General features: G+C 41.4%; 5 protein-coding genes across 6 annotated transcripts; 3 read left to right on the forward strand and 2 right to left on the reverse strand.

Moving 5' to 3' along the window:
* LOC109710352 (protein FAR1-RELATED SEQUENCE 5-like) lies at nucleotides 482–3,118 on the reverse strand. Its single transcript, XM_020232864.1, has 2 exons — nucleotides 3,009–3,118; nucleotides 482–2,805 (listed from the first exon to the last, which is right to left on the reverse strand). The coding sequence occupies exon 2, from the start codon at nucleotides 2,796–2,798 to the stop codon at nucleotides 783–785; it is 2,016 nt and encodes a 671-aa protein (XP_020088453.1). The 5' UTR covers nucleotides 2,799–2,805; nucleotides 3,009–3,118; the 3' UTR covers nucleotides 482–782.
* On the reverse strand, nucleotides 3,698–5,962 carry LOC109710356 (V-type proton ATPase subunit c''2). Its single transcript, XM_020232867.1, has 4 exons — nucleotides 5,772–5,962; nucleotides 5,592–5,669; nucleotides 4,266–4,436; nucleotides 3,698–4,138 (listed from the first exon to the last, which is right to left on the reverse strand). The coding sequence occupies exons 1-4, from the start codon at nucleotides 5,885–5,887 to the stop codon at nucleotides 3,967–3,969; spliced, it is 537 nt and encodes a 178-aa protein (XP_020088456.1). The 5' UTR covers nucleotides 5,888–5,962; the 3' UTR covers nucleotides 3,698–3,966.
* LOC109710357 (plastidic ATP/ADP-transporter-like) lies at nucleotides 6,374–10,079 on the forward strand. Its single transcript, XM_020232868.1, has 5 exons — nucleotides 6,374–7,635; nucleotides 8,277–8,543; nucleotides 8,629–8,772; nucleotides 8,865–9,212; nucleotides 9,398–10,079. Exons 1-5 carry the CDS (start codon nucleotides 6,802–6,804, stop codon nucleotides 9,785–9,787), a joined length of 1,983 nt encoding a protein of 660 aa, XP_020088457.1. The 5' UTR covers nucleotides 6,374–6,801; the 3' UTR covers nucleotides 9,788–10,079.
* On the forward strand, nucleotides 10,665–12,863 carry LOC109710208 (pentatricopeptide repeat-containing protein At3g22690-like). The gene has a single exon (XM_020232691.1). The coding sequence runs from the start codon at nucleotides 10,665–10,667 to the stop codon at nucleotides 12,861–12,863; it is 2,199 nt and encodes a 732-aa protein (XP_020088280.1).
* On the forward strand, nucleotides 13,690–17,634 carry LOC109710916 (cold-inducible RNA-binding protein). Of its 2 annotated transcripts, XM_020233727.1 has the most exons (9): nucleotides 13,694–13,930; nucleotides 14,639–14,737; nucleotides 14,810–15,228; nucleotides 15,642–15,711; nucleotides 15,795–15,848; nucleotides 16,616–16,684; nucleotides 16,779–16,844; nucleotides 16,937–17,005; nucleotides 17,273–17,634. In XM_020233727.1, the coding sequence occupies exons 1-9, from the start codon at nucleotides 13,820–13,822 to the stop codon at nucleotides 17,360–17,362; spliced, it is 1,047 nt and encodes a 348-aa protein (XP_020089316.1). In that variant the 5' UTR covers nucleotides 13,694–13,819; the 3' UTR covers nucleotides 17,363–17,634. The 2 variants fall into 2 exon arrangements, with proteins under 2 accessions (XP_020089317.1, XP_020089316.1); XM_020233728.1 differs by lacking the exons at nucleotides 16,779–16,844; nucleotides 16,937–17,005; nucleotides 17,273–17,634 and having other exon boundaries at nucleotides 13,690–13,930; nucleotides 16,517–16,644.

The following is an 18,090-nucleotide window of genomic DNA, read 5'->3' on the forward strand; positions in this document are numbered from 1 at the left end:
AGAAGCAGCAGCAGTATCAGAACATAAGCACTAGTGCTCTAAGCTGGTTGCTGGTCCTTGTTCATGCATGAGAACATATGAACTTCAGTTTAGTTGCTGAGAGCACTTATGTAGCACATAACATGTGATCTTCCCGCCAGTGAGCTTGCTAATAACAATTGCTTTGAGCCATAACAAAATGACACAGGAATTCATCAGCTCCATTTCTAGCAAAGAAGAATCTTAACCGGCAGTACGCTTTAGGCTAAAGGCCTGGAGCAGATATTACTGTTTAGCAAATGCAGCAAATTATTTAAAAGTAGCATTCTCAAGACTCCTAAAAGTACTAGCAAGGAGCAGATTCGTAAGTTACAATTTTCTTTTGAAATTGTATGAATAAAGCACCAGATGGATAGTGAGAAGAATCTAGAATTCAAGATCACATCAAAGAAAGACATACCTCTGCATGTTTATTATGGAAAAGGTATGCGGCAGATGCAGAAACAACCACAAAATGCACAGCTTAGAATAAACAGCAATATTCATTAGGCTAATATGGATATTTACAGGAGCAGTTAATGAATAAACATGATGCCATGAATAGCTAGTATGTTCACACTACCTAACTCCAGCTATGCAGAATTAACACTACTAATAAACACGATTGGCTCTTTACAATCATACAAACAGCTAATAACCTTAATCACCAAACAAAAGCCCTAATTCGAAATTCACCCTGAAAAAATATCACTTTATGAGATCACTTCTATGTCGATCAGTTATTACCTCCAGAACTTTTTCTTTCACGTATTTTTCACCTGATGTTGCCCACTTTTAGCTAGCTTCTCCTCAAAGCTAGCAATTTCTGCAAAAGCTTTTCGCAGCATGTCTTTTGCAACCTTGAAAGCATCTGCAGATACTGCCCCCTTCTCTGCACACTTCATGGCATCACGAACAAGATCATTGTATCTCAAAATTGGAGAATTTTGACAATAACTCTCGTTTTCATCATCACGTCCATCAGGTTCGGGCCCAATCTTTGCCTTTTTAGTCCATCTTCTTGAGATGCAATGATCCGGAAGAAGAATTACACCAGCCAGGACGAACACTCCCAGCACATGCCTGCATAATATCCCCGAGAATGCAAACTTAAAGCAATTGCACCACGCTTTCTTTTCTTGCGCATTGAAGTAAACAACATGCCTATTACAGGAATCATCGACCCTTTCAACTGAGAATTTACTATATTGCCCTTCCTGAATCTTCACCGGATAGTGGTGAAGGGATTCAACCAGCTCTTCTTGGAAATTTTCAAATGCTGCCCGTGTATAGATATTCGCCGCTTGTTTTTCCATCACAGTGTCGGTTTTCAATATCTGTTTGGGCGGGACAACGGTATTGTCCATTTGGGCTTCTTCTGCATACCGACTATCCATTTCTTGATCGAATTTAGCAATGAAAGTCTGAAAATGGACTTCCGTACTGAAGTGGCTCCGGTAAAATCTATTTATACTCTCTAACTTCCGGGTTGTGGATAGCTCTGCAAAGAAAGAGCCCGTGAGATAAGCAGGAACCCATTTATTCCGCATGCTGTATAGTGATTGCAACCAAGCATTCTCTCTAAGATCATATTTATCGATAACAGACCTCCAATAAATCTCAAACATTTCGATGCCATCACACTCATTAACACATTTTTTTAACTCTTCGTGAAGTGTGGGAAACCTAGAATAGAGATCAGAAAGCTTCTTCTTGCATCTAGATAAGATTCTCCACCTACATAGCCTGTGATGAGTCTGAGGAAACACCTTTGCCACTGCCGCTCCTATAGCTTTGCCTTGATCGGTAGTGAGCGAAATCGGGTGCCTTCTAAACATCGCGGTAAGCCAAGTCTCAAACAACCAAGTAAAAGAAGACTCTGTCTTATCAACAACCAAAGCACAACCGAAAACAACCGGCTGTCCATGATGATTCACACCGGTAAAAGCAGCAAACGGCATCGTCATGTTCTCATTCTGTTTATAACTCGTGTCGAAAGTTACGGCATCCCCAAAATACGTGTATGAAATCCGGGCTTTGGCATCAACCCAAACCGCGTTGGCCATACAGTTCCTACCATCCACCTGAATCGCATAGAAAAACCCGGGATTTTCCGCCTGCATTTTCTTAAAATAATCGAGCAGGACCTGTGCATCCCCATCTCCGAACATCCTAAGCCGCATCTCTTTCAAATAGTTCTCGTGCTCCCTGTACTTTCCCGAGAGGCGACGGAGCTGAATCTCCCTCACCTTATCGGGGCTAACCACGACATGAGTGTGATCCAATACCAATTTTGTAACGACCCACCGGTCGGGCGCGCGCCGGACCACCTCCATCATGGCGGGGCAGCCGTCGCGAATGGAAAGGCGCTTCCTTTTCTTCCTGGCACTCAAATCTGTAGCCTTTTTCTTGTGGTGGCCCTCCTTCAGACACACGAACCGCTTCATGACGAGGACCTCGACGCCCTTGCGCCGCTCGCTGCGGGAGCGGGCGACACGGATGCCGAAGCCGAGGCGCGATGCGTAGGCATTGTAGAAGGCCCTAGCGGCCGCGTCGGATTCGAATTCCATGCGGAGATAAGGATCCTGGTTCTTGACGTCGACGTCGACGTCGACGTCGGTCGCGATGACATCGGTCCCGCCCGCATCACGGTCGACGAAATGCCCCTGAGAAGAAGCAGCCCCGCCGCCGGCCTGATCGGCATCCGGGGGCGTTGGATCGTCCTCGAGATCCGCAAAATCTTCGATCAGCTCATCGTCCTCGCTCGAGCAGTACTCCATCTATAATCTGAAACAGTACGTCCACAGTTACAACGAATTTGAAAACAAGCACGAAGTAAGCTCACCACGTGGACGAGAAATCTCTAAATTTTGTCAAGGCATTAGAATCTACGGGGATTGATTAGGTTAAGCGGAGTGAGCTGAGATATGAGGATCGATTAGGTTTTGGATGAAGAGAACGAAAAAGGTGAGAGAACGAGAGCGACCCACCTGAGGAATTTGGGGTTTTAGGGTTTCCGCCCGGACGAGTCGGAGAGGAGAGACGTAGAGAAGGGGGTGGGGCGTAGAGTGATCTCACCTGGTGGTGACGCGACACCGAGTTTCTTACTAAAAAATAAAAATGGGTTGGTAAACAATGTGTATTGAGGCCGCTCAGCAGTAGGCCCAGGTTTTTTTTTTTTTTTTTTTTTTTTTTTTTTTTTTTTTTTTCCAATTAACATTTTCTCGGCCTATCAATTAAATTAAAAAAAAAATGAAATTATTGGTTTCATTTGTTAGTAATTGTTAATCATAACAAAATTCATGCTTCAAAATAGCTAAAGGCACAAAATTTGACCAAACCAAAATTTTTTTTATTTGTTTTCTTTATTGTAATATCTGGTCCTCACAGCTTCCAAATATCAATCATATGTAAAGCCAAAATGATTGCAAAGGAAAAGCCATTATTTTAATTAAGCCAATAAAAACGGACTTAAAACCATCTTCCTAATGAAAATTTACTATAATAGTATAAAAATCATATCAACTTTGCAGACAATTCATAAAATTATAATGGGATGAACGATGCATTCGAGGCGGATTCACTCAGAACTTGCTGTTAACAGAGTTCTGCTACTAAATATTAACGAGAATAGCTACATTCTCATATCTCCATTGTGTGACAACTTAAAACACCAACAAGAATACGCTAAATTATATATTTAAAAAAAAAAAACCAATGCGAAAGCTCGAAGCACAGAGCCATTGTCTGACTTCGTTCAGAAAATCGATATTGAATTCTCTGCAATTAACACACTGAAAAGGCCACTAATTATTACTACACAGGCAAAAAGAAGGCGCATACTGCGTACAGAGTTGTTGTCGTAAACAAAGTTTAAGATACATACAATGCAAGAATTCCATGAAAGGAAAAAATTGAGAATAAGAGATCTGATCAGAGAACAAGAGCTTATGCCGCCTTTGCCGGCCACGTTGCTTGAGAAGACATAATTATGCCCACGATCACGCCAAATAACCCAAGCGCGCTGCCGAAGATCTCAATCACCAGAATCTTTACAAAAAGGGAAGAGTTCTGAGCATCGGAAAGCGCACAGCTGCTTCCAATTATTCCAACACAAAGCCTATTTAAAAATACAAATAAGCCAAATGCACTTTTGTGAGATTTTTTTTTGGTTAACTTTGCATTGTTTTATTGATCATAGGAATTAGTGTAATGTTGTTAGTGAGAAGAATTTAGGTGAAATATACCCGCATACAAGATTTGCAAACCCAACGATTATCCCAGAAGCGAAGATGGCATAACCAGCTCGGAGAGATTCTGGGGCGTATATAAGTGACGACGGCACACTTTCCAACTTTGTTTGCAAAATGATCGCCACGATAACACCATATATAGCAACGGCCTCGCAGAAGATGACACTGAAAAGTTCAATCAGAAAACTAAGATGACAGGGATCTCATAGCTAATAAAGACACAAAAATAACGGATTATTGAATGTGTTGTGTAATCAGTCACATCGCCGGTTTTAGGTGTGTAGTTACATAAAGGACTGATTGGATCATGCTGAATGCTAGGGGTTTCTAACTTTTTTTGCATCATGGATTCATCATCAGTGATGATATCACCACCGAGTGATCGCTTTTAAAGTACAAAATGCAGCAGCTTAGACCTAAACTATACCTACAGTATATAGATTAGATCACACTAGATGTAGAACAAGCAAGCAAACTTATAGAAATGTATGGACTATGGAGTAAACTGATGAGATTAGTTAGATGCTAAATCAGTGTTCATGATATTGGATTTTTTAAAATTTTGATTCTCAAGATTAATTTGATGTTCATACAACAACCTTAGGCCTAGAAGTGTTCATTTGAGTACATTTTGCACATTTTCAATAACGGATTTGCAGCCCATCATAAAAAAGGAACTAGCGAAAAACACAGACACACAGGCACACAAAGAGAAAATCCGCACCATGAAACCAGTCCCTGGCCCTATGACAGGGCATTGATGCCTTTTCGTCCCTTAGAACCTTTTACTAGAAGCCACTGATAGAGAGGGATGATCCTTTTTCTTTTTGCCAATGATCTCAAATCTAAACTGAAGCAGGGCCAAGTGATTTATAAACTTGTTATATTGCAATGATTCATTAAGTATAGTATAGTTGAAATAAACGGCAATTGTTTTATTGTAAAGACAATTTCGTAATGCCAAAAAAATGCCAAATTAATAAAATCCAACCATCACTAGATCAGTAATTTCTACGTGCACACCAACTGCATTATGTTAAATTGTTTGACAAAAATTTACACATTTTATCTAACTTTTACTTTAGTTATGTGGCACTCACAGATCTTTGCATCTCATTTTTGCTGAAACTACTTAAAACAAAACCCACTTTCTCTAGACTTCACGGAATAACCAGAAAAGTTAATTCGCGATTACTGCTGGAAATTCTTCACGAACTTGGAAAATTTAGAAATTTAACTGATATAATAATTTATACTTTACTTACTTTTTCTCAGGAAAAAGGGGTTAAGAGTGTAATAATCGACGGAAGAGGAGTATACCTAATGAGATTCTTCGAGGTGATTCGCGGAGCTTTAATGGCTGCACCGATCAAACTACTCCCCGTTATATAAATCCCCCTAAATGCATTAAAAAACAAAAATACAAACAAAAACACCGTTAAAAATCAGAAAAACAGAGGCAAAAAAAAAAAAAATGATGAACAGTATCGAGAGGATCACCACGCGGCTCCGAGGACGGAGATGCCGATGGAAATGGCGATTCCGATGGATGCGAAGGTGTAGGGCGAGATCTGCGTCAAAGCGCGCGACCACGATGAGGAGCTCGATCCCGACATTTTCCGGAGGAAGAAGACGAAGCAGAAGAAGAAGAAGAGGGATGAGTTCGAGTCTCGCGATTGGATCGAAGGGAGATGTATTAGTTATATTGGTGCCGCTATTGGGCCCAAAAACGATATTGGGCCGTGTCAGGCCCGGTTATACTTGTCAATGAGATCCTGGGCCTGAAATTGGACCGCGAAATGAACTCTCTTGCATATTGGGTCGGCCCACGTCCAGTTAAGCACAAAAGAAAGGTAAATTATAGTTTTCAAGTCCTTAAAATTTGGATTAATTTTATGCCCGAAATTTAAATAGCTGTGTATCAATTAAATCTATTTGTTGCTGTGTATTTGAAAGCCTCAATGGAGATAAGTCACCTTTACTTAGACGAGGCACAGAAAAAAAGAAAGAAAGAAAGAAAGAAAGAAAGAAATATTTAAGGATTCCCCAAGCATTATTATTCTCACTAATGAGACGAAGGCATAGAGATGGCATCAATCAATCTCCATAAAAAAGCCAAAGCAAAACCAACAACTTCACCCCTCCTTCCCTTTCCCAGGGCACGTGTACGGTTCTCATTTTAAATGGACGCTTAGTTCGGGAACTGGGCCATTATCTTCTTTGACGCCTAGTTCGTTAAAAAATTATCTTTCTTAACGATTGTTTGATTTGATCCTTTTTTTTAACGTTCATGTTAAGTATTTTGTTAGTAGTTTAGTTCGGAATCTCTACTGTAATCATCTGTTTAATCACCTATTATTTGTAAAGAAATATTCCAACGAGCTATATCAAAATTCTCTAACGTAAACAGATATGGTTTCACCTTCCAAAGCCTTCTCAGTTCTTCTCTTGATCTCACTCTCACTCTCACTCTCACTCTCTCTTCTTCTTCCTGCTGCTCCAATCCTCTCTTGGGACACCTGCAGGGATAATGGAGGGAGTTATCCGGAGCCAGAGCCTCTTATCCCTCCCTTCCAATCCTCAAACTCGCGCCTTTAACCCTCTCCGCAACCTCAGAGCCCATCTCCACCTCCGCCCCAACCGACCCATCAATGGTGGCTTCCCTGCCCCAACGCTCAGAGCCCAAAACCCACCAAAACCCTCTCATGGGTTCTCCCCAAATGCTCCCAATCCATCGTTTTCGCCTGAAAGTTCGATTTTTTCGTCGAAGCAGAGGAACCCGACTCATGGGTGGTGGTTTCGTAGTAGAGATGGGAGCCTCCACGTCCGCCGCGCCGGAGCCGCTATTCCGGCGCCGGCGCCGGAGCCGGAGCAGGAGAAGCCCAAGTTCCTTGGCGTCGAGGTCCAAACCCTGAAGAAGATCATCCCACTGGGTATCATGTTCTTTTGCATCCTCTTCAACTACACCATTCTTAGAGACACCAAGGACGTGCTCGTCGTCACCGCAAAAGGAAGCAGCGCCGAGATCATCCCCTTCTTAAAGACGTGGGTGAACCTGCCCATGGCGGTGGGGTTCATGCTCTTGTACACCAAGCTCTCCAATGTGTTGTCAAAGGAGGCTCTTTTCTACACAGTTATCTTCCCCTTCATCGCCTTCTTTGGGGCTTTCGCCTTTGTGCTGTACCCGCTTAGTGATGTTATCCACCCCACCGCTCTCGCCGATAAGCTTCTCGCGGCGCTCGGCCCGAGCTTTCTCGGGCCTGTCGCGATTCTGAGGATATGGAGCTTCTGCTTGTTCTACGTAATGGCGGAGCTCTGGGGCAGCGTCGTGATCTCGGTGCTCTTCTGGGGTTTTGCCAATCAGGTGATCAATTGCTCTCCGGACAAATTTAATTGTTTTGGTTGATTCTAGGCTCCCAATTGCGCTTCAACATGGTCGAATTGGAATCTTTGTACTAGTAAATTACAGAGATGTTTCTCAGATTCTAATCCTGAAATAATTGGATGTTTTATATTCCAGTCATCATATAAACTTATACTAGGTTGATGGTAGTTTGCATCTCCGCCGTATGTTACATGAATGGACAAATTTATGTTCCGGTAAGATCCATTTGATTTTGATCCATATATCTGTTAGATTTTAAGTTTTTCTTTCTGTCTTAAGCTGTGTTTATCGAAGTAATTCTTTTTATGTTGTTTTCCTATCATTTTTTTTAGGCTAGATATGCTATCAGTAGCGCGAGTAGGACACTATCTTCGCGCCGATAAATTCAAGATTTGTTTCATTCCCTCAAGTAGTCCTGTTTAGTACACATAAATGATGATTGCACCTACAGTTGGTTCTTACTGTTAACTAACTGTACATTTAAGGATTTTTTAAAATAAAATTTGAATCAATGTTATTATTCTGTGGCTCTGCTCTTCCTAGTTGTCTTTTTTAAGAAAAGTTGCTGCTTTCCGTCACGACGACTCAATATTTGACATAAAACTTTTGCACTTTTGCAGATCACCACCGTGGAGGAAGCCAAAGAATTCTATCCTCTGTTCGGCCTGGGAGCGAATGTGGCCCTCATCTTCTCGGGCCGGACGGTAAAATACTTCTCTAACCTGAGAAAGAATTTGGGTCCTGGAGTCGACGGCTGGGCCATCTCTCTCAAAGGAATGATGAGCATTGTGGTCCTACTGGGTCTCGTCATCTGCGCAATCTACTGGGGAGTGAACAAATTCGTTCTGAATGATCCCTCCCTTCCAAGAATTGAACGTAAAAAGAAGGTTGGTTTCAAGAGTTAAGCCTACACTATTTTCCGTAGCTCACCTCTGGATGTTGTTTAGTTATTGACAACTAATATCTCTGCAGGAGAAACCCAAACTTGGTATGGGTGAGAGTCTTAAATTATTGCTATCTTCTAGATATATGAGGGATCTCGCCACATTGGTGGTTGCTTATGGCATAAGCATTAACCTTGTTGAAGTGACCTGGAAATCGAAACTCAAGGCACAGGTGGATATTTTCCTTTTCCCATCAAGAAAATCGCACCTGTAAAATAATCGGGCAATTATTTATTTAACTCCTTGTCATACTTGTTTTTGCAGTTTCCGAGCCCTAACGAGTATTCTTCTTTCATGGGCGATTTCTCAACCGCCACCGGTATAGCAACTTTCACGATGATGTTGCTGGGCCGAGTAATACTGAGAAAATTCGGGTGGGGGGTGGCTGCCATGATCACCCCGACAGTTTTGCTTCTAACAGGAGTCGGGTTCTTCTCGCTAATATTGTTAGGCGAGCCATTGGCTCCTATTTTGGCTAAGTTCGGTATGACTCCTTTGCTAGCAGCTGTTTATGTGGGAGCATTGCAGAATATTTTCAGTAAGAGCGCAAAATACAGCTTATTTGATCCTTGCAAGGAAATGGCATATATTCCTTTGGATGAAGATATGAAGGTCGGTAACCTTTGCCTCCAAAATTATAATACTGTACTGACATTGTGCTATTTCAGAAAATAATAGCTGGCGCCTAGGCCTCGAGATATTATACATACAGATTCAAAATGTGAAACAACTATAGTCATAATTTGTGCTTTTCTTCTCGTTCCGCTCTCAAATAAGTTTTTTGTACATTGCTATAGGTCAAAGGTAAAGCTGCAATTGATGTAGTCTGCAACCCATTGGGGAAGTCGGGCGGCGCATTGATCCAGCAGTTCATGATTCTGACATTCGGGTCCCTTGCAAACTCAACCCCCTATCTCGGAGGAATACTACTCGTGATCGTTCTTGCATGGATAGGTGCCGCGAGGTCCTTGGACTCTCAGTTCTCTCCCTTGGCTAAGCTGGAGTTAGAGAGGCAGAAAATGATGAAGGAAAAGGTAAACGAACCGACAATCAGTGTGGACACTGCAACCGGCTCTCTTCATGAATCCACGGCCGCCGCGAGTTCGTCAAACGAGTCAGCTTCGAAGAAGATATTATCTTCTGAATTTGAGAACTCATCAGAAACCTCGACTCCCCAGCCTCAGTAATGTTAATTTAGGCAATTTACAGAGTAAAGCGGCTGTTATGAGGAGAGAGACCCAGTAATTAAGTTAGTGTTGCATCATTCTAGATAGAAAATAAGGTGAAGGGGTTATGTAGCACTCGTTTGTTCTATCACTTATGCTAGAGAGAGAGAGAAAGAGAGAGGATAAATTGGCCAGTTGTAAATTGTAATAAGCTGTTGTTGTATCAGCATCAAGAGGCCACACGTCAGGAACTATGTTCACATAGCCAAAACGAGGTGCCGGTGCGAAAAATGAGTCAGTCATCTTTTTCTCACTCCATTTTTGCACGCATAGCAAACTAATTGGATCTCAACCGTGCATCAATAGTAATATATCAAGAGGCCATAACTAATCATTAACTGATCGATATACTCCATAGTAATAAATATTTTTGCAATTATATTAGCAAGTTTCTCTCTCTTTTCTGTGAAGCTTGCTAAAACTTTTATTGTGACAATATTAATAGTTTCCAAAGAGTCCTCCATTTTGTGAAATCGTGTCAATCAATTATCTTCGCTTTCCTTTCAAAGAGAATCCTCACAACATCTTGCTTGTGACCATTTGCTGTAGCCTATCAATCAACTGCATTTCTTTTTTCCCTTTTTTTTTTTTTCCTGTCGACCGATCGATAACTGATTATAATTGAAGTCGACGGTGATACACTCTGGAATTGCGACAACATCATGGACTCGGCAGGTGGACACTTTGCAACGCCGAATTTCACAGCATTGGTCACCTCCTTGGCTCCTTGTTACTTGTTAACGGCCACGAGCTCCTCCAATAGGAAATGAGGAATAGTTGCCGGAATAGCTAGCTAATCGGAAAAGCTCACGGCTGAGCTATTCCGACGAGTAATATAATGTCTAACCTTATTCCGCCCTCCTCGCCCCTCGTCCTCCTCCCCCACCGCCTCTCCGCCTCCGAGCGAAACCCTAACTCCGCCCCCAACTTCCGCCTCGACCACCTCGTCCACCCCGTCCTCGCCCGCCTCGAGCGGTGCGCCTCCATGGCCGAGCTCCGCGCCCTCCACGCCCACATGACTACCACCGGGCTCGCGCGCGACTCCTTCGCCGCGTCGCGGCTCCTCGCCTTCTCCGCCCTCTCCCTCCAAGGCGACCTCCGCTACGCTCTCGACCTCTTCCGCCGCCTACTCCCCGCCCCCAACCTCTTCGCCTACAACGCCATGGTCCGCGCTTTCTCCCGAAGCAACCGCCCCGACCTCTCCCTTCGCTTCTACGTCGAAATGCTCCAATTTGGCCTCGCTCCTGATAGCTACACCTTCCCTTTCTTGCTCAAATCGTGCGCCCATCTCCTCGCCTTGTCGGAGGGTCTACAGGTGCATGCCCACGTAGTCAAAATGGGATTTTCGGGGGACCCATTTGTGGGGAACTCGTTGATTCACTTCTATGCGGAGATTGGGAGGTTTGAGCTCGCCGAGCTTCTGTTCGACCAAATGCCTGAGAGAGAGCGGAACGAGGTCTCCTGGGCTTCAATGATCTCTGGGTTTGTAAGTAATGATCGCCCGCAAGAAGCATTGGCTCTGTTTTGCTCCAAGGATTGGAGAAACATGGATGCTGATCAGATCACACTCGTCAGTGTCCTTTCCGCATGCGCTCAGCTGAGAGAGTTGAAATTGGGAAAGGATATCCATTGTTATATAGAGGAAAAGGGTGTTGAGGTTGGGCTGATATTAGGTAACTCACTAATGAACATGTATGCAAAATCCGGGCAGATGGAAATTGCTCGTGAGCTGTTTGAGAATATGGCTACGCTCGACTCAATCTCGTGGAATATTCTTATTTCTGGCTTTGTTGAAAATGGATCCTTAGAAAAGGGTTTAGAGATGTTCTCTGAGATGAATCGGAGAAATGTAAAGGTAAATGAAGCAACATTCTTGAGCTTGGTTTCAGCTTGCGGGGAGTTGGAGTTAGGGCTTGAGATTCATCATCATGTTAGAAACATGGGTTTTGACACGAATATCTCGATATGCAATGCGCTTATTGATATGTACTCAAGGATTGGAAGTGTTGAGCTAGCGAGCAAAGTGTTCGATGAGATGACCCTCAAAGACATTATCTCATGGAATTCAATGATATCTTGCTATGCTCGATCCGGATCTATGGAAGATGCTCGTATACTCTTTGATCAAATGTTGGTAAAAGATAACTTCTCTTGGAGTACTATGGTTCTTGGGTACGTAAGAAACAATGAGCCAGAAGAAGCAATAGGTATCTATAAAGAGCTTATGAAAGAAGCCAATATTGAACCCGATAATGTCACCGTCCTTAGTTTTGTGACGGCATGTGCTCATTTGGGTGCACTTGAAGAAGGAAAAGCAATTCATAGCTACATAAAGAACAAGGAAATTCAAATTGATATCTCCTTAGGTACAGCACTTATAGATATGTACTCGAACTGTGGGTGCCTAGGAGAAGCTGCAGAAGTTTTTCACAGCATGAGAGAGAAGGATGTTTCCGCTTGGACCGCATTAATTTCTGGTTTGGCCATGCATGGTCGTGGCAAAGAAGCTATCCAAATATTCAAAGCGATGCAAACTACAGAAGGGGACTCACCGAAGCCCAATTCTGTTACTTTTCTAAGTGTTTTATCTGCTTGTGCTCATGCTGGGTTAGTCCAAGAAGGGTGGGAAGTTTATAATAGTATGTTGAATCGCAAACTCACACCGGAAATGGCTCATGTAGGGTGCATGGTTGATCTTCTCGGAAGAGCAGGGCATCTAAAAGAAGCTTTTAACTTTATAAAGAGTTTGAATTGCGAAGTTGAAGCTAATGTATGGGGAGCCCTTTTAAGTGCATGTAGAACATATGGTGATGTGGAACGGGGGGAGATTGCGTATGCGAAGATAGTTGAGTTGGATCCTTTGCATGATGGAGCGCATGTTCTAATGTCGAACATTTATGCGAAGGCAGGGTGTTGGAACGAATCGAAGGCAGTTCGAAGGAGAATGAAGGATGAGGGCATTAGAAAGGAGGTCGGTCGGAGTTGGATTGAAGTAGATGGTGCTCTACATGTGTTTACTGCAGGAATTGAGCTATAATAGTCGAGTTCGATGTATAGGCGTGGTCTTTAAGTTGTATTTTGGAGAGTAAGTGGTCCATTTTATAGCTGCTAACTTTCTTTTTCCTTGTTTTTTGTTTTTTGGGAGAAGGATTGGAAGTTCTGTAAAGCTTATTTTATAGATGAAAATAGCAGGAAGTTTCAGCTGGGTTGTTAGAATCCAAACTGTAAAAATTTATATAGTTGCTAGCGGACGGAGAACATGTGCATTGCTTTACTCTGCTAGAGGCATGGCACTGTACTTTCTTCTGAGAATTTTCTTCACACTTTCGAACGTCATGTAAATTGTCCTTTTATTATTATTATTATTATTATTTTTTTTTTTGTTGAGAAGAAATCTGCGATTCATATCATTCTTTTTGTTTTCTTCTTAAACTTTTTACTAATTTCACAAATCATGCGTATCGATTTTACCGGTTTTGTTTCATTAAGCTATACATTATAATTTAAGAAAAAAAGTTAATTATACACCCAAAAGTGGGTGTGTATCTTACTCTCCACCAATGCAAAGTTGGAGAGTTATCCACTAGTCACGTGATGTGGCTTATAGAGAAAATTCCACCTTTGAATAAGATAGGTGTAGATCATACACTCACTTTTGGAGTGTGTCTCTAGTATTGCTCTTAGGCTTCATTGGAACCATGTGCCTTATTTGGGCTATTTCCTTGCTGGGCTGAACCAACTAGGCCCACAATTGGTAGCCAACTTAGTAACAAAGAATTAATTCGTAGTGGGCCGGCCCAACCCATCGTCCGCATGCGGACTTCTCCCATTCCTCTCAGCGGAGTGAACGCATAAGGACCTTTATGCTGTTCCGATCTCTCCACCCGAGTCCCGTCACCTCCCTCGCTGCGCTTGTCGCTCCTCTCTCCCGAGCTCCTCCTCGTCCTCCTCCTCCTCGTCCTCGCAAAACCCTAGGGGTCGCGGGGGTGGGAGATGACGATCGACGACGAGAACTCCATCTACGTGGGTGGGCTCCCCTACGACGCCTCCGAGGAGAGCCTACGCCGCGTCTTCGACCTCTACGGCGCCGTCGTCGCCGTTAAGGTCCGCTTACCCCTCGCCACCTCTCATCCTCTACTTTCCTCGCCTTCGATCTTATTCTTGTGCTCGTACGCCATGAGATTTGTCGACGGTTCGAACCATTTGATGGATAGCTTTTGTAGAGCTAGGGTTTATCACGCATCAGCTTCTCTGTAACTAGGCTTTATTCCTAGTGTTTTAATAAACCTTTGCTGAAGCTTCGTTTTACCTTATCAAACTTCAGCCTGTGTTAATTAGGTCATTGAACTTCGATATTTGTTTCAATTTTGTCACACTCGTTTACTCCATTTAATTTTCCGAGTGAAAGGAATGAGATGACAGATGAAAAATGATATGACAGAATGATGTGGCAGTTGAATTAACAATCAGGTCGTCTAAAAATTATCATTGGATCTAAATTCTGGGGAAAGGGGTAATATTTGAGCCATTATTTTACTTCCTGGTTGTGTCATCTCAAATTATCATTGGAAGTTTTGTGCTAGTTGGAAGAAATTCAGTGGTTTCCTTTGTGGAAAATATATAGTAAATCAACATTAGTGTTTCAGGAACTGTTTTAATGATGCAAACTTTGACTACATGTTTGTCCTTCTATGAATACTTGTAAGCATATTTCAGAAGGGTCTGAGTTTCATGAAACCATTTCCTATATATTCGAATGTTGAAAATTGTTCAATCAATTTCTAGTTATAATTTTTTTCAATTTAACTGCAGATAATAAATGATCGGCAAGTTGGAGGAAAATGTTATGGCTTTGTTACCTTTACCAACCCAAGGTCTGCTGTTGACGCTATCGCAGACATGAATGGCAGGGTATATGTCTCTGTTCTTATCAAATTTTATGTTTTTCATTTGTTTGACATTTTTTTTTTATAAATAAAATAGACTATTGGTGGAAGAATTGTCCGAGTTAATGAAGTTCTGACAAGAGGTGCAAGGCCAAATTTTTATCGTGAAAATTTCGGGAGGGATGATGATTTTGACAAGGGCAGGGATAGAGAAAGGAATTATAATCGCGACAGAGAACGGTATCATGAGAGACCCAACGAGAGGTCTCGTGAGCGCGATAGAGACAGAGAGAGAGATTACGAGCGGCCCCACGACTTTGATCGGTTGAGAGATCGTTCTGTGGATCGAGGACGAGATCATGATGATCATGATCACGAACATGCAAGGGATCTTGATCGAGATTGGGAAAGGGAGCGAGAAATGGAGAAAGACCATGAGAGAGAAATAGATAAAGCCAAAGGTTATGATAGTGGGAGAGAAAAGAATAAGGAGCAACAGCCAAGGAACAGGTTGAGGTAAGTTTTTTAGTCTTACAGTCTCAATAGTATTTGCTCTTATTTTTGCTTGGGACATGATGCCAACCATGTTATTTGCTTATCAGTTGACATGTGTTGCAATGAAGTTGACACCTATGCGCAATTTTCTTTATTTGTTATATGGTATGGTTGAATAATTCCTCTTGATATATGAGATAGGTCGATGACCCTATGTATCAGCTTGCAACTTAAAATATTCAGATCGTAGTTGTTTATTCATCTTGTCTCTTACTATCTACAAGGGCAACAAACAGTGGGAAGATGCTTCCTCTTTCTTACTTCGTTCTAAATGTGAAATTTAGGTGCCATTGTTTTTCTCAGCGCATCAGAAGCATCTAGGTTATAAAACCTTTTTAAAGGGTTGTTATAGTGATTTTCCTGCTTGATTGCAGTGTTGGCCGTCTGAATGATCATCAAAGCAGAGAGTTGTCACCAAATTCTAGTGATGATTATCAAGATCAGGTAGAAGAAGTGTCTTAGTTTAATTGTCTATTGCAACTGACTTTAGTTTTTAACACTTTATCACACTGCTGTTGTGTTATTAGGTGAAAGAGCAATTGGATGGATCCATTCAGAAGCTTGATGAGCTTCAAAAGGAGGTACTTCAATATACAGATCTTTTGACGAAACCATTTGTGCATCAGATGTGTTTCTTTATGCTTAACTACCTCAATTTCAAATTGCTGGGCTTCAACAAATGAGATGTGTTATCCCGCCTTCTCAACCTGAAGCTGCCCGGCTATTGAGTTCTTTATAATTATCAGGGATTTAATTTGAGAATCTTGAGAACACTTGGTGCTGGATTAGGTTAATTTTGTGTTGATGATAATTTAATGCAATGGCTTCAGTTGCAACTGAAACTGTCCCAATATGTTGTAGGTATATAACCATATGTAATTATCTGTGGGTTTCGTCTTGTTGTACTATAAAGATTTACGGAATTTGCTGTCTTTCAATGTGTGAATTATAGGTCTTTTCTTGTGTAGTTTTGTTACTTATTGTACTCAACTGAGATTAATGAAATGCTTAACTGACACCACCAACTTCCCAAACTTGTTCCCAAAATTGATCTGTTATTGGGTTGGCTTAGCTGACTATGATTTCTTGTATTTTCTCTGCCTTTGGTCCCATTTTCCAGCCTGCTTGTAATGAGTCGTATTCTTTAGGATAGAAAGCACGCGTCACTAGAATATTTGACTAAGGCATTCTTTTTTGTTTCAACTTTTTTTAGATTACTTCCGTCTATCTTTTTTTCCCATAATTCCAGGGTGACCTTATTGAGATGAGTATTCTTTTGCCGGATGAGCAATGGTATGATGCATGCATATTTTCCAGAGATACAATTACCAAGTGATGTAATCTGCAGGTTACTCTGATTAAAGATAAGGTTGACTCAAAGCAACAACTTGTTTCTGATTTGCAGAAGAAGTCTCAGGTATTCGTACTTTGATTCTTTAAAATAGTTTAGAAATTTTCTATGATAACATCCGCCTGTTTCCTGCTCTTTGATTAATTATGTTAAAATGCAGAATTTAGAGGATGCATTGGCTGCTGTAAAGAAAGTTACCTCTCAACGACGGTCAATGCTAGCAAAGGTACACAACTTTTTCCCTATTCCTCATTATTCAAGCCCAGACTCCAGGGAAATAGTTGTGGAGATAATACCTTTTCTTTCACCCATGTACAGCTGCGAAGAGTTTATTTACAAGTTCACGACTATACTGAGAAGGTCAAAATAACCGAAAAGGAACTTCAGGTCTTTGCTTTTAACTCATCCCCACCTTTTTCTTTTTGTTTTACTTTTACATTTCTTATAAATTGATGTAGAAAATCTGGTTTAATTGCACTTGCTTTTGTTCACCAGACATCGACTAGCTTAATTATTGTACAAAATTCATAAGATGCAAAATATTGCTGGAAATAAAGAAGAATGAGGAGAGAGAGAACAAAATTAGAAAACTTTTATGTGCTTATGAGGAGGGCATTAGTGTAATTCTCTAACACCCATATCTCCTTTTTGTAGTCTCTTGTTGATGTTGCCATTGCCGAAGTTGATGTGGGCGAGGATGCTCCTGCTAAAGATGGATTAGCTTATGGTAATGGCTTGGTATGAAAATTCCTCCCTGTTGATCATCATTGTTGTTTATCTACAAATGGAAATTTCGAGTTTGGTAAGCTTTAATGCAAATTTATACACTCATGCGCGCTTTGTAATAGAGCTTTCAATGACTCTTTGTTCATTACTTTGCACAATGTAGCTCAATAACATCTTTTCTTTCGTTGCATTTTACGGCAAGAATGGCAGCAAATGTGTCTAATAGTCTGGCGCAGCATCTATACAGCCTTTTCCAATTTGTTTAGTCAAAATTTAGTGTTAAAAGCTTATTTGGCTGTGCTTATTAATTGTTCTTGTGAGTCTGCGCACACACAAAATTGTTGGATTTCAATGATCAACCCGTTCAATTTAAATGAATGCATAGGATACAAAGTAAAATCGACAGATCACAATTTGTCATCTTTTACCATTTATGCTCTGTAATGACGGAATGTAGATTGTTTTACGTTCCAATTGGTATGGCAAGTTGTACAACAATTCATTTTTCTTGACAGATTTTGTCATTTTGTAGAAACTTATTGTAAAGAAAGTAACTGGGTTTTGGACCCTTTATCTTTGATTTTTTTTCTAACCAACAATGAATCACAAGTAGGAGTAACTTGAATTATTATGGTGATTAATTTGACAATTCCGGTCCACTCTATAGAAATATACTTACAAAGTATATTTCATGTGTCGATAACGATACAATGCAGTGTATGTAACCATGTGCAGTGTGCTTCTCA

The sequence above is a fragment of the Ananas comosus genome, linkage group 5, assembly GCF_001540865.1.
Source record: "Ananas comosus cultivar F153 linkage group 5, ASM154086v1, whole genome shotgun sequence".
NCBI lineage: Eukaryota > Viridiplantae > Streptophyta > Magnoliopsida > Poales > Bromeliaceae > Ananas > Ananas comosus.

Excerpts from the sequence above, each read along its gene's own strand:
- LOC109710357 (XM_020232868.1), top strand. The coding sequence starts at position 6,802 with ATGGAGGGAGTTATCCGGAGCCAGAGCCTCTTATCCCTCCCTTCCAAT. Across the intron at positions 8,544-8,628 it reads GAATTGAACGTAAAAAGAAG|GAGAAACCCAAACTTGGTAT; the intron begins GTTGGTTTCAAG and ends ATATCTCTGCAG. Across the intron at positions 8,773-8,864 it reads AATCGAAACTCAAGGCACAG|TTTCCGAGCCCTAACGAGTA; the intron begins GTGGATATTTTC and ends TTGTTTTTGCAG.
- LOC109710916 (XM_020233727.1), top strand. The coding sequence starts at position 13,820 with ATGACGATCGACGACGAGAACTCCATCTACGTGGGTGGGCTCCCCTAC. Across the intron at positions 15,849-16,615 it reads TTGATGAGCTTCAAAAGGAG|GTTACTCTGATTAAAGATAA; the intron begins GTACTTCAATAT and ends TGTAATCTGCAG. Across the intron at positions 17,006-17,272 it reads TAACCGAAAAGGAACTTCAG|TCTCTTGTTGATGTTGCCAT; the intron begins GTCTTTGCTTTT and ends TCCTTTTTGTAG.
- LOC109710356 (XM_020232867.1), bottom strand. The coding sequence starts at position 5,887 with ATGTCGGGATCGAGCTCCTCATCGTGGTCGCGCGCTTTGACGCAGATC. Across the intron at positions 4,437-5,591 it reads ACCTCGAAGAATCTCATTAG|TGTCATCTTCTGCGAGGCCG; the intron begins GTATACTCCTCT and ends TGAACTTTTCAG. Across the intron at positions 4,139-4,265 it reads TTTGCAAATCTTGTATGCGG|GCTTTGTGTTGGAATAATTG; the intron begins GTATATTTCACC and ends ATTTTTAAATAG.
- LOC109710208 (XM_020232691.1), top strand. The coding sequence starts at position 10,665 with ATGTCTAACCTTATTCCGCCCTCCTCGCCCCTCGTCCTCCTCCCCCAC.
- LOC109710352 (XM_020232864.1), bottom strand. The coding sequence starts at position 2,798 with ATGGAGTACTGCTCGAGCGAGGACGATGAGCTGATCGAAGATTTTGCG.